We start from the raw sequence: 14,444 nt of genomic DNA on the forward strand, positions 1-14,444 counted from the left end.
CATATTTCAAGTGCACAAACAACTCTGTCACATAATTCACTCTGTCATGGAATGCAGTCACATCAAAGTGATGCTGAGACCCTGCGTGGCAGACGGCTGGGTTGTTGTCAAGTCTAATAATGTCGCTCGTGTCGAGGCAAGATCATCTCTTGTAGGATTATGGGGGAGTGGATGGGGTCACATCCAACAAGCAGCTCCGCTGGAAGTGGACAAGACACGAAATGGGTCAGTAAGTCCCTTACTTGGCTACGACCGACGCTGCTGTAATCCACTCATTTAACCGTGGCTCCGTGCCGGCCATCCTTCATGGGCACAACAGCTCATAAATAAAAAGACACGTTCTTCTATGGCATGTGTGTAAATGAGACCATTTAAATGAGTTATTCCCAAAGAAAACTCATAATGCAGCCGTTTATTCATGCCAGGCTCTGAGATGTGGCCTCTAACCACTGGGTCGGCATCAAAAGCTGTTTTTTAAAAAAAAAAAACACACACAACTGTGCACAAACAGACTGTGCTCACTGCCTTGATGAGACACAGGTGAGCCTTTTATGCATCCCTTGTCTCAAAATTAGATTTCAAACAACTTTCATCCCGCAGCCTCTAGCATTGCCGTTTACTCCCACACAGATACGGGCCTCCCCTTTAATTCTCCAAATGTCAAAACATTTGCATTAAGCTCAACCTTATTCAAATGATGCAATTTGCCAACGGGTATCTTAAGGAAGACAACGGCCCAATTTGTTTGAAATGATAAGGTGTTGCTACCCGACTCGCCAATTAGCTGGCGTGGGTCGAGATTTGGTCGAAACAGCGGCCCTTCGTCTTTATGGAAATACCTGATCTTGGTGAGCGGCCGCCCCAGAGAGATCCGCTCTTATAGTCCGACGGATATACAGCTGCCTAATAAGCACCGCCATCATTCACGGTGGTTACCGAGAGGTCGGATCGCACGTGGCAACATTTCAGAGTGCGATAGCGGCGGTGGCCCCGCCCTCATATCAGCACTGCTACAGTAGGGGGGTGGGGGTGGCGTCAAAGGGGCAGTTTTATTTGTTTTCTCTGCAAATGCCAGCACATTTTTCCTCCTCCTCTGTGTTTCTGACTGTCACCTGTTCCGTCTTCAGCCTCTTCTTGCTCCCGCCTTGGTCGTCCTCTGGCCCACATCTGGGTATTTGCGTCTCCTTTGGCTTTTCTCCGGAAGTCAGGCTAAAGCCGCGGTCAGACTGTTCAAATCATGCCCGAGGATTTAAGTAAATCCTCAGCTGTGCATTCTGTTGTGAGTGTAAACAACCACACACGCAAAACAACAGCAAAGCAAAAAAAAAAACATGATGCATGTTACATTTTATGCACGTTTTATGCTACCGGGGAGTAGCTGTAGTTTCACACATTTTTATCGATTTCAACAACAGCCGGGATCTGGTCTGAACCGTGTGAGTGAAAGCTGCTGTTGTAAGTGGCTTGTCTTGGGTTCTTTGTCAAGTTGTCAAGCTCTTTTCACAGGATCTGAACTCCTCTCGCTTGTTGTCAGACTGATACTGACTGTGAAGCCAGTCATTGAGGCAGAAGCGAGGGCAACAAAAGAATAACGTCGTGCAGATGAGCCACGTGTTTTCAGAAGCTCACTGTCAGGACCCAAATGGGTTTTTCCGCGACTGCATCCGCAAATGTGTCCAGATGTTTGTCGCTGGAGATATTTTTGGAATTCATTCTTTGCTGCAGAAGTAATAAGGACCAAGTCTGATGAAAGACTAAAGAACTTTTTGTGTTTGTCTTTTCCAAACTGCGAAAAAGTGTTGAGGAAACATCATTTTTTTTAAAAATATACATTTCCCAAACACAGCCTTTATGATGCTAAGCTAAAGCTAGGCTACTACCGACTTGCAATTTGACTAAGATAATAAACTGTGTAGGGAAATAAACTGCCCATCCTTTATTGTTGCACCACAGGATCTGCCCATTCCTCCTATAGGGCTTTTTTAACCACCGGTTTATGGTTGCGCTGTGATGTTATTCTGAGTTATGACCCACCAGCTCGCTCTTGGTGGCATTCTGAGCCGAGTCTACCTTTGGTGATAAAAAAGGGCAGAAATCCCACCACGGTGATTTACGGACTCATTCAAGATGTTTCTGAGATTACGGCGTGTGGTAATAACGGGTCGGTATCTGGTGGCCGGAAAAGGCCGCGCAGCAGGAGGTCCTGGGGGTCACCTGTTTCCTCTGAAACGCGATCGCGAGCGATCTCGGTGGTTTGTCTGACGTCTGACGCGAGCGGACAGTTGCTTCCAGACGTGGCGGAACATTTTGTCCCACGCCCGACAAATGGAGCGCCGGCCATGGTGGCCTCATAACCAGGGGTATTTACCGTCTCCTTACTGAGCGCCGAAGAACACGGCTCACACGGGGAGATTTATCTCCACGGGCCTGATCATCGCGCCTGTGTCGCGCCGACATGTTGCTACATCTGTTTGGGAGCGTTGCCATGTGTGAACACCTCCGAAATAGACATCATGCACCGTGCGGTGTTAAATATCAGTGAGTCTGGCACACGCAGAGTTAATGTTTGAAATTTGAGGCACGTACAGTACAGAGAATGCTACAAGGGAGGGGGGGGTAAAGGCTGGAGTCTGGCAGCTGCTCTGTCTGTTCCCTATACTTTAGTGTCATTCTTTGCGTGCGCTTGAACGCGCGGGTATGCTAACTCTCATGCATGCGCCTGTATGAATCATCATGTTTGTATGGCGGGGGCAAGAGTAATATCGCATGCGGCAGTAAATAATATAATCCTGCTATTACTTTTTTCCCCAAGACATGGATGTGTACTGTACACACCATCACAAGGACACGACTCGTGGGAAATTATACAAATTTTCGCTCAGCTTTCTTCATATTTATTACCGATATACTAGCAATCACATGCCGCAGTCCCCTGCACTACAGTACAGACGTGTAATCCAATTTCCGTTTTTGTATTATTGTTATTATTGGTAGATATCAAAGTGCATTGCCGGCATATTATAAATCATCAGACGGTTTCCCACTGAAGAACAGCTTCATTTCCATATGAACTTCAAAGTGAGGCGGATGCATCCAGAGAGGACTGAGCGAGGTGCCCGGGCGAGGCAGAGATGTTTCCTCTGCTGAATTAGGAAAGGAAATCATTTTGGGGCTTTTTCCCCTGGCACATTGATTCCGTTATACTGCTTCTTTACTGCTTGGAAACCTGAAGGGACATTCAGTCATACACCCCATTCACCAGATTATTCTCTTGCTAGCGCAAAGACCAAGACCTGGACGCCCCTAAAGCAGCTTTGTTACATTTAGAGCTTTCTAATTACCACCCAGGACCCACATATCACAACTTCTCAAGACAGCTCCACAACAGCGAGAGATAAGGTAGGGAACAAGCGAGGTCCTTTAAAAAATAAAATTAGCTGAATTAGCTGAAACCAATCATAAATGTGCGTTATTTAGCTTTTCCTGGCAAAACAATAGGTACCTGATAATGTGCATAAAACATTACCCTGATGCGTTGCCAATTCATTAGCCATAATATAAAAGACACACACTGTCCGGTTTCATTTATTCCCCTGGTATGAGCACCGGGTGCCAGTAAAGAGGCTGCTCTCCTTTCCCAAATCGCTGTCCCGTCACCTGTCATTAATTCCAGAGCTACAACCCCAAAGCTAATGACAGAACTGCTGCACATACTGTGTAATTGCACCAATGCGAGGGCGTCGAATCGCACGGAGGGGTTATGAATAAGTCCATCCCAACTGTTGGCGGCACTTTGGAGAATATCGCTCCATGTGCTTGTGCCGTATGACAGCTAATTGAAGGTTCCCACTGGGCTGAGTGCAGCAGGGACGTAACAATCAACGATGCTGTCAGGGTCGTGCTACACGGTCTACGTGTGAGATTTGCTTCTATTGTTACAATCAAAAGGAACTTTGCCGAAGGTGGCGCACCGTGTCAGGATTGTGTTTGCATCAGTGAAATGCTGAAAATAGGGTATAATTCTTATCTCAGAGTGCAGCTAACATATTGAGCTAGGAACCTAATAGCATCCGGTATATTGTTGAAAGGGACTGGTGCAAGTGTGTCTGGAGTTTCTTTTAAGATTAAAATAGCAAATATCAGAGTATCATGCTATATTTTATTGCTCTTTGAGAGGAGGCTTTTTAATGCTGTGTCAGGCAGCCCCAGCATACAAATCAATCCCCCCCGACATCTGTGACAGCCGTCCACAGTGTCCACTTTAATGTCTATGTGACTTCTCTTCTCTCATCTTTCATTGGGTCAAATTAAAATAAGCCACGGCATAAATGTAATGAGATTACAGTGTTTCTGGCAGGATTATGGGCCAGCACGTTATGTACACAGGAATACCGGTGGTCAGAGAGGCCGCTTTGTTTATGCACGGCTCTCTCCGGGAAGACCGCACTCACATTAGCAACCTTTTCACGCGCCAAAGAGGATTAGCTTGCTCCATAAACATGAAATGAAACCCGCGGACAGGATTATTTTAGCCTCTTCACTTGTGTTCTTTTCATAATAGGTCTGGTTAATAAAGCACTTTAGTCCGCAACCATATGATAAGAAATTCCAGCTACTTGGGCGACGCACTCATTAGCACCAGCGCCTCTTCCCTGAAGCTAAAACCATCTTTTGCGCTTTGGGCCATTCTATACCCAATGCAACCTTTTAGGTGAGCCAAAAGCATTAGCCAGCATTAAGCTTAGCACCACGCCGGTTTGGAAAACGAGAGCAGAAAACTTTTACATGATTTATTTGTTCTTGTCAGGGCTCAGTATCACTTGACAAGAAGGATTTTCGAACCAGGGCTGGAAACAAGACACAGTTGTTAGTTAACATGCTAAAGGAATGCGCTGGAATTGCAGCAGATGCTACTTTGATTTATTGGCCAGGAGGTCGTGAGCTCTTTATCTTAAATCACGCTGCCAGACAGCAGTTCGTTTTCATTTTATTTCTGTCTGGGCTGTAAAACTCCCCACCCACGGTGCCGGGGATTGTATCATTATCAGCTTTCATACCTTGGAAATAAGAAACCTGCACACAGTCCGAATTTTTCTCGGGAACGCTCATTCCGCACAGAGCCGACCCGACAGGCCGCGCGGCAGAATTACACACCGCTGAACATGAAGCAGAATTTCTTGTGTCTCTGCCCTTCCCTGAGAGTCATAAAAAACAATGGTTATAGCAATGAAAGGGTACTGGTGCAGAAGCGAGTCGGGCATTTCTGCCAGCCGCCTAAACGCTGGTGCCGAAAGGACGCTAAGCACCGGTTGTCTGCTGGCCACCGTGACAGGCTTTGTGGATGAGAAATTTCACTGTGTTGAATAAAAGCATGCAGGTGAAGGGAGAGGAGGAGGACGAGGAGGAGGACGAGGAGGTTAAGTCAGCCAGTCGGCCGAATCTGCCTCCAGCACCGTGTCCGTGCACTGTCACCTCCTGTGTGCATGTATATTGAGATCTATACTGCCATTAACAGGCAGGATGACACAGGTTCGTCTCCTGTAGTCAATAGAACAGTGTTTCTCCTTTTTTCTGCTGTAATCCCCGACCGCCCCCCCCCTCCGCCCTTCATCTCCCTCCATCCTGTCTTCGACTCGCTGCTCCCTCGGATGTTTTCACTGCACAGAACGACTGTGTTCGGCAGCACTTCTTCACATTGTCTGCACGCTCTGCAGGCAGGCTAATGGAGGAAATCAAAGTACTCAAATGCGATTTGATTCGGCGTATGCATTGCATTACAATCAGAGCCCCTTTGGCTGCGGCTTTTCATCCTTTTAGGTTTAACCCAATGCTTGACTCTGCTCCCACGTTTTGTGAGGGGTCATGCCTTCCCTTTGTACTGAAAGATTTGAACTAAAGACCCTTTGTCTTAAAAACATGCGAGACTCTTAAAAAAAACCTGATTACACGTCGCTGCAGCATGTGAAAAAAACGTCTCCCGTCTCTGTGGCCCAAATGTCTGGAGTATTTTCTCATATACCGGGAGAGAACCATATTTTTCTGCCCGCGGCGCAGCGTGAGCTAGTGCACACCTGCTCTAGTTGGAGTCGTAGTGAACACAGAAATGTAAAGTGAGTGCTCAGGCACCATGACAGCATCTAGACGTTCCGTGTTGCCCTAGTGAAATTTAATCATCCGTGCCACCGAAATCTCCCAGGCAAGAATGATTGCCAGGCAGGAGGATGTCACTGTAATTATTGTCTTGTTCGCTGCAGACTGAGTGCCGGGGATAAGCTGCAGTCAACAGGAAGCACGCCTGTTGCAAACCAAGCGCGCGCAACAGGAGATTTGAAAGTAGAAGCCAAACGTGGTTCAACCTGCTTGAGATTAATAGAAATGTTATTTAAGGTGATACATGGGGATATTTGCAAACAAGGGCACTGACGAATGTTGATATAGGCAGCATCGCGCCCAGCAGGGCCGCGGCGCTAATGAGCCAAACCCGCAACCGAGGCTGCGGATCTAACTGTCGCTGTCAGCTTATGTGTTACAGGGTTCCCAGTACAAAGCTCCATCAAAACATGATGCCTGTGTCTCTCCGCAGCTCCGCCGCTGTCACAAGCCACCACTTCCCCTCAGCCTCAGAGAACCACGCCAACCACCACAACAACCACCACGGCGCACAGGGGCGTGGCCAACGCCACCACCACAACAGGGCTCAAAGAGGGCAGCAGGGGAGCGCCCAAAGCGCCTCCTGTGGTTCCAAAGACGACTCCTCCTCCACCTCTGGAGTCCTTCCCTTTGCTCGAGCGCTTCTGCAAGGCCACCGAGGAAAGAGACATCATGTGGCCTCAGACCCCGCGGGGGATGCTGGTGGAGCGACCTTGCCCCAAAGGAACACGAGGTAAACAGTGCGCACCTTCACCTCGGGGCGACGAGCGGGTTGATTATAACACGACAGCTCTGGGGCTTATCCGATCCTTCTGACACGCGTGCATCCAAGGACTTTTCCTTCTTTCGTTTTTTAAAGGGCAGTGGAAGCGTGTCAGGGAATTCACGGCATTAATGGCTTTCAGCTGTGTTGTTTCAGGTCAAAAACGGGATTGAGCAACCTTTCATGGTTGTGTCACAGAGCGACGGGCTCAGCTGGTTGTCCTGCAGCATTGTGGGAAAGTGCAGCCCTCGTTTGGTTGCCCGTGCAACCCTGTTAGTGCTCAGAATTCCCAGGGTTAGTTAGGACGGGAGAAGGATGCAGACAGCAGCAGCAATCTGGGCACATTTCCTTAAAACATGTAAATATGCAGACGTACTGCGGGCACATATTTGTATAGAAGTCATACATTTGTTTGTTTGTAAATGCCCTGTTTGCATGCGGGGTCCATTTATTATATTCCTGCTTGTGTTGCCCTGTAAAGAAAATTTGATGAGACTTGAATCTGAAAGGGACTATTTTCTTTTTGTTTTCCATATCAGGCACTGCTTCCTATTTATGTGTGCTTTCCAGTGGGACCTGGAACCCCAAGGGCCCCGATCTGAGCAACTGTACCTCCCACTGGGTCAACCAAGTAGCCCAAAAGGTTTGTCTTAGTGTTGTTCTTCTGAGCAGAGGTAGAAAAATAAAACAAATGTTTGCCTCCCTCCCTACGCGGATGTGCTACGCTTCAGCGTTGTCTAACCGAACTGTTGTATTAACAAAGGCATTAATGAAGAGGTGTCGATGAGTCACAGTTTTCACCCCGCCCTACAGATCCGCAGTGGTGAAAATGCGGCTAACTTGGCCAACGAGTTAGCCAAACACACCAAAGGCCCCATCTTTGCCGGGGACGTCAGCTCCTCCGTGCGCCTGATGGAGCAGCTGGTGGACATCCTGGATGCTCAGCTGCAGGAGCTCAGACCCAGCGAGAAAGACTCCGCGGGGCGGAGCTTCAACAAGGTAGCGCGGCTCGCCGGTCCCGCTCGTGCTCAGCCATGACTCTCGTTTCTCTCATCTCGTTTTCGAGCGCAGGGAAGCTGTGACGCAGACCGAACTGAAACAGCTGTATTGGCAGCCATGTGTGCGTATGTACACGATGTGAAGTATTAACATGACAGTGCTCGTGTGATGTGCCAGGGCACCGGGAGGAAAACAAGACAGGGGGGCTTATTTTTAAGACGTATTAAGATCGATTTGTCAACGGCACATCATGGAGCTGGCTCCCACTGAAACACTGCGATGGGCTGGCAATTATTCCTGCCGCCTCTAATTGAAAAGTCTCATCACCGTGTTCGGAAATCTCTTGCAAATTTGACACTTTTTTTTCCTTTTAGAGGCCTTTTTAAGATTAGCATTCCCGTTTGAGCCCGTTAGATGAATGAGGCTCCGGGTCAGCGACATGCCTGCGGAGTCACGATAGCACAAAGCGCTGATGAACCTGACGTGCAAATGACGTGTCTCTATTTTTGATCTCTTCTTCTCTCCCTTCTGATAAAACAAAAAGCTTCAAAAGCGAGAAAGGACATGCAGGGCATACATGAAGGTACCGGAGCAATGCTTCTGCCTGTTTTGCTTGCTGCCACACCCCCCACCCCCACCCCCAAGCTCCTGTGCAACTGTGTGTCACCCCGCCCGAGATAAGCAGCATGCGCCCTCTTCACTGTCACCTGCTCCCTCTTCCCTCCTTTTTTTTTTATATTTTATTCCAGATCTTTTCAGTATTTTCCTAAGACCCCCCCATCCTCCCAAAATCTAAAATGTTTATTTCATTGACACATTGGTGTCAAAGGCACACTTAGACTAGAAGAATTCTTTTAATCAACATGCATTTTCACCGTATTTATTACAGTAAAATGTCAGACGTCAGGCTGAGCACGATGCTTGAAAACGGCCTCCAAAACAACCTTTGGAGATGGGTCTGAAAGTATTTTATTTCTTTATTTTTTTTTAATTTCTGGTCAAGAGTTTCATGAAAAAGGGGTATGAAGATAAATGTGTTGCACAGCCCTTTTCACTAAGAGTAAACCGCCCTAAAGACATCGAATAAGAAATAAATATAATAAACAGCCTTCAAAATAGAGTAGTAGTGAATTAGCCCTGAAGCTCTGCGTGCTTTGGATGTTTTCCTCTCTTCAGTCTGTGAAGCAACATGTTACAAAAGCAACATCTTGCAAAATCCTAAATTTGAGCATTGGCAGGACCCACTCCCGAATAGCACATCAAGCAGAGTTGACTTTATTCAAATCTCTTATTTTTTCCAAGGACCATCACCTGACCTTTAGCCGCGTGCAAGGCGGATTTGTGGCTCTCTTCTCACAAGGACATGGGCTTTAGGTCATAGATACCATTTGTTTCATAAATTACAGTTGAAATATTCAGCTCTGTCTGTTAATAGGGTTGGTTGGGTCAGACCATTTTTTTTAACCCCCTTCTTTCTCCCGTCGTAGGGTGTCCAGGTGGGTCATCAATTGTTTGGGTAGTGCATTAGATCTGTCAACCATTAGGGAGATGCGTGTCCTCTAGCTGCCACCAAAGTCACCCCCCGCCATTAAGACCTTTCCTTTGGGAGGGTGTTAAATTGGATCAAGCTAATTAGCCAGTCAACCGCTGTATGCTCGTTAAAAACCAAGGAGGGGAAAAAAGGGCAACAAAGAGACGTATGTAAAATATAGAATTGCTATTTTTAGAACGCGCAGATTTACTGTTTGTTAAGTTGGAGAGCTTGGATTGATGAAAATGAGCATTTAATTGTAGTAGCAACAACACAGGAGCATCTGGAGAGGACAGTGACTCCGCTTTATCTGATACCTGCCATACTTGATGCAATATCGCTACATCTGCCCCCCCCCCCCACCCCCGACCCTTTCGCCGGCCGTTGCCCCATTGATTACCTGATTAGACCCATCGATTCGATTTTTCCTTTCACCGGATTTATCTGCTGTTTGTCCTGACCTCTACTCCTGGCACAAAGTGAAGAGATGATTACCTGAGTAGCAGTACTTTCACAGGATCTCTCCTTTTTTTGCTATAATCCACACGTTTGTTCGTCCTTCCCAAACTTTTTCGCAGCAGGGTGATGAAAGTAAAGTCAAATTAACTCAAAGTTCAAAGTTTAGAGGGAAAAAAAAACCTCCGCAAGAGCCAAAGAGTTTTAACTGAGGATGGTTTTTGGTGCCGTGGCTTTCATCGGGCCATCTTTTAATATCCTGATCGGTACAAGCGTGGCCCAACCTTGAAAAAGAAACAGAATCCACTCTGCCCCCGATGCCGCTCCTTCTCCTTCCCCCCACTGTGGTTCCTCAACCATGATCAAAGGAACTGCAAAAGGAATGCGTCTCTACAACTAAAGTTAATTGATTGTCCTTTAAGCTTCCGCATCCATTTATTGTAACCCCAACAGATGCTCAAGTCCGCATTTCATCCTCTTCATTCACTCTTTGCATGTCACTGCTTGATGCTCCCTAACTCGTTTTCTTCCATCGTTGAGTGAGTTCACTCACTTGTTTATTGGTGTTCCGCTTGACTGCATTGGTCTCATGTGATCTGACGCAGGCCATAGTGGACACAGTGGATAACCTCCTGCGGCCGGAGGCCTTGAAATCCTGGCAGGACATGAACAGCACCGAGCAGACGCACGCAGCCACCATGTTGCTGGACACCCTGGAAGAAGGCGCCTTTGTCCTCGCTGACAATCTCATGGAACCTGCAATTGTCAAAGTACCCGCTGAAAATATAAGTGAGTCGGCACAGGCGGATAAAAGACGAGCGTGCGGGATTGTTTCCTGATTAGCACAGTTAGCTTGATTACTTGCAATTCACTGAGAAAACAAGGCCACCGCGGAAAAAAAATGACTGTTTTCCATAAGTGCTTAAACCTCGGGGGAACAGATAACAACACGTATTAGGTTTAATGGTCGCTTCCTGACAAATGATAAATATCGGACAATTAAATAGACTGGATCCTCTGATTGCACGCGCTTAGTTTTACAAATGTACATGTCGAAACCCTGTAACTCTATATGTTAACGTGAACATTAGCCTGCCGGGAAGTCGGTGTTTATTCAGAGCCTCCATTTTTCTGCCGCCATATAAGGGAAGCTTCTCCTGCTCCTGTTGTTTTATTTACTTTACTTAGTCTTGCCGGGCTGAAGTAATCACACCGTGATTGACATTCATATTGTAAGTCGCTGTCACAAAGATTTACTGTCCCAGTCTCTGATACATCCCATCATCTCTGGCGACATTTTGGCTTGTTTGGAAATGTCAGACCCCCAGCATTAGTATGCCGCAATGTTTTCGTCTGCACGCCTTCAAGTCCGCTTGTAACAAAAAATTGACCCGTGTTTTTTTCCCCGTCTCGTTGTTCCGAACTGTCTGTTGTCCACCGACTCGCAGTCCTTGATGTGTACGTGCTCAGCACGGATGGCCAGGTCCAGGACTTCAAGTTCCCACAGTCCAACGAGGACGGCATCTCCATCCATCTGTCGGCCAACACGGTCAAGCTCAACAGTCGAAACGGTGAGCCGCATTTAAGGCGCCGAGGGCAGGAAATAGGAACTTTCTCAAGCTAGCGCTCCTAACTTTAAAAGGCTAGGTACATATTTAATGTCTCAGACGAGCTTTTAGTCTAAAACACAAGAGAGGTTTTTTATATTCAAGGTCTTTGATCTGGGTTGAGAAAAGAGGGGAAACATTTTTATTCTTGTTGCTTCTGTAAACACATTAAATTAATGTTTTTTCCGACATGACGTGTGCATATTTTTCTCACTTCTTGACATCCGCAGGAGTCGCCAAGCTTGTTTTTGTGCTTTACAAGAATCTGAGCCAGTTCCTCACTGCCGAGAACGCTACCATCAAGATGGCCAACGAAGCATACGGCCGCAACATGTCTGTGGCCGTCAACTCAGACATCATCGCTGCCTCCATCAACAAAGAGTCCAGCCGCGTCTTCATTAATGACCCAGTGATTTTTACCCTGAAGCACATTAATGTGAGTCTTCCTGCTGGAGCGGGCGGGAAGAAGTCATATAAAAAATCACCAGGAGGGAACTCGCAGACTAGACAGAGACCTGCGATTTTAATTGTAAATGTACGGCTGGGTCAGCCCGCAGTTTATTTCAGTCACTGAACATCAAATTAAAGGAGTCTTTAGAACCTAAGTGAATTCTTAATGAAAAGTAATTCTTTAATCAACATTGGGATACAAATGATACCCATTGTCTTTTATAGTTGGGGAAATTAACTCCTAGATTAGCCGTACAATCTGGAATGAAATTATTCCAATTATCTTTTGTCTTTTAAAGTTGTCACTAGACTTCCCAGAGGGTCGCGGGCGACTCCATTCTTAATCGGAGAAACTGTGCAACTCCAAAGAGTCACAGTCAAACAATTACGCCTCTCTGTTACTCAGCCTGCGTACGGCCGACTCTGCTTCGGCGGGCTTGGCGAGCACACGCCAAATGAGATACAACATATGAATCGCAGCGTAAGAGCCGCGAGGTGTGGAAAAATACTTTGTATGAGTCGGGGGTAAATGGCCTCTGTGTTCTACATGTACTTCAATTTCAGGCAGTCAATTATTTGGACACTTAACCACCATATCTCTTGTTATCTGCAGATGGAACGCTACTTCAACTCCAATTGCTCCTTCTGGAATTACTCTGAGAGGAGTATGATGGGCTACTGGTCCACCCAAGGCTGCAAACTCCTTGAATCCAACAAAACGCACACGACCTGCTCCTGCAACCATCTCACCAACTTCGCCGTCCTGATGGCGCAGCGGGAAATCTCAGTATGTGCTTCTGCTCCCAATGCATGTCTGCAATCGGGTCACATGGGGTGACGCTCACCTTTAACTCCTCTTAGGGGAACAACATCGGGCACGAGCTGCTCCTGACCATCATCACTCGAGTCGGAATCGTGGTGTCCCTCGTCTGCCTCACCATCAGCATCTTCACCTTTTGCTTCTTCCGGGGCCTGCAGAGCGACCGCAACACCATCCACAAGAACCTGTGCATCAACCTGTTCATCGCCGAGTTGATATTCCTGATCGGCATCGATATGACGGAACCCACGGTGAGCCCGCACAATTCCGCCCCGTCGGCTCGGTTTTGATCCGTTCCCTTTCGCTTCGTCTGCCCTCTGAAAAACAGAACAAATGAGCCTTTCAGAGTGAAATGGATGACACTTTAAGCATTGTTTGTTTCTAACCTTCCCTGCTTGTCTGCAACATGACATGAGTGGGACAGCGCCATTAATATAGATTACTAAGAGGCCAAGTCTTTTGCTTGACAGGCCCTTTTTCCTCTTTCACTTAAATCCCCAGTTGCCATGGCAGAGCCCGCATCGGCACCATTTCTCTTTCCTACCTTTCCCCTCTCCGTCTCTGCAGGCGAGCACATACAGATGCATACAGCTGGAAATAATGGCCTCAAACGCTGGGATGTATGATTAAATCCTCGTCTAACCTTAAAATTTGAATGCCATTTAAATTTTTACTCTGCTGATGGATGAGAGCCCATGTCGTGAATGAATATTCATTATCTCTTCTTTTTCGCCGGCTGCTCCGCTGAAACGTGCAAATGCGTGAGGCGGCGGTCGTGATTGTCTTCTTTTCAGTGGGATTTCATAAAAGATTGGGCGGATAAAAAAACTCAAATAAAATAAACGTACTCTAGAGATACTCTTTGTCATATTCGGCTCACCATCTTTTGACAACGAAATCATGTTATCTCGGTGTGCTGTTGCTTGACTGTCTCTTTTGTTTCAACCTTAGATTGGATGCGCCATCATTGCTGGGATCCTTCACTTCTTCTTCCTGGCATCCTTCTCTTGGATGTGTCTTGAGGGGGTCCAGCTGTACCTCATGCTGGTGGAGGTCTTTGAGAGCGAATACTCCCGGAAGAAGTACTACTATGTCTCTGGTTACCTCTTCCCTGCCATTGTGGTTGCCGTCTCCACGGCTATCGACTACAAGAGCTATGGGACCAAGAAAGCGTGAGTGGCCTGAACCACCGTGTCTTCTTTTGCAAAGAGTCTGAGCCTTATAGACTTCACTCTGGATCCTGGTCCTTTTTTGTCAGACTTGGAAAGCTCTTAAATTTTTTACTTCATTTGAAAGAGGCCGACGGGCTCGACACTGTGGTTTCGGGGGGGGTGCGGCTACATTAAAGCGCTTCTGCTTAAACACCCTCCTGTGACCTCTTGTTAGTAAATGCTCTCTTAAAAGGAAGAGGGGCATTTAGAAAAAACAGCCTTTCACGTAAATTAATGGCTGCATCTCAACAAAGACTCAGCTTGAAAGGGGGGTACTCTGGGTCTTGCGTGTGTTATTCAGAACTGTACTAATGTTCAACCCCTAAATGAAGTCTAACTAGTGACTATACCATCATTAGCGAAGCCGTTTAAAAGATCATTCCCTTCAATTAATATTTGTGCCCAAAGCAAATAGTGGCTCTCTCGCCGTGTTAAAACATGCTCCTTCTTCTGTCAC

At 46.9% G+C, this 14,444-nt stretch overlaps 1 protein-coding gene across 24 annotated transcripts in view; it reads left to right on the plus strand.

The window, feature by feature from the left end:
* The window catches only part of adgrl2a (adhesion G protein-coupled receptor L2a), a 76,953-nt gene that overhangs the window by 48,231 nt on the left and 14,278 nt on the right, over positions 1 to 14,444 (plus strand). For 19 of the 24 annotated variants that reach the window (XM_029827955.1, XM_029827956.1, XM_029827957.1 and 16 more), the window contains 10 exons: positions 6,584 to 6,883; positions 7,453 to 7,556; positions 7,727 to 7,912; positions 8,457 to 8,495; positions 10,505 to 10,688; positions 11,348 to 11,470; positions 11,737 to 11,942; positions 12,570 to 12,743; positions 12,818 to 13,027; positions 13,728 to 13,948. In XM_029827955.1, coding sequence (XP_029683815.1) covers positions 6,584 to 6,883; positions 7,453 to 7,556; positions 7,727 to 7,912; positions 8,457 to 8,495; positions 10,505 to 10,688; positions 11,348 to 11,470; positions 11,737 to 11,942; positions 12,570 to 12,743; positions 12,818 to 13,027; positions 13,728 to 13,948 — 1,747 coding nt within the window. The remainder of the gene's footprint in view (positions 1 to 6,583; positions 6,884 to 7,452; positions 7,557 to 7,726; positions 7,913 to 8,456; positions 8,496 to 10,504; positions 10,689 to 11,347; positions 11,471 to 11,736; positions 11,943 to 12,569; positions 12,744 to 12,817; positions 13,028 to 13,727; positions 13,949 to 14,444) is intronic. The other 5 variants (XM_029827942.1, XM_029827949.1, XM_029827962.1 and 2 more) reach the window with 1 other exon arrangement.

Source organism: Takifugu rubripes, chromosome 20 (assembly GCF_901000725.2).
Source record: "Takifugu rubripes chromosome 20, fTakRub1.2, whole genome shotgun sequence".
Taxonomy (NCBI): Eukaryota; Metazoa; Chordata; class Actinopteri; order Tetraodontiformes; family Tetraodontidae; genus Takifugu; species Takifugu rubripes.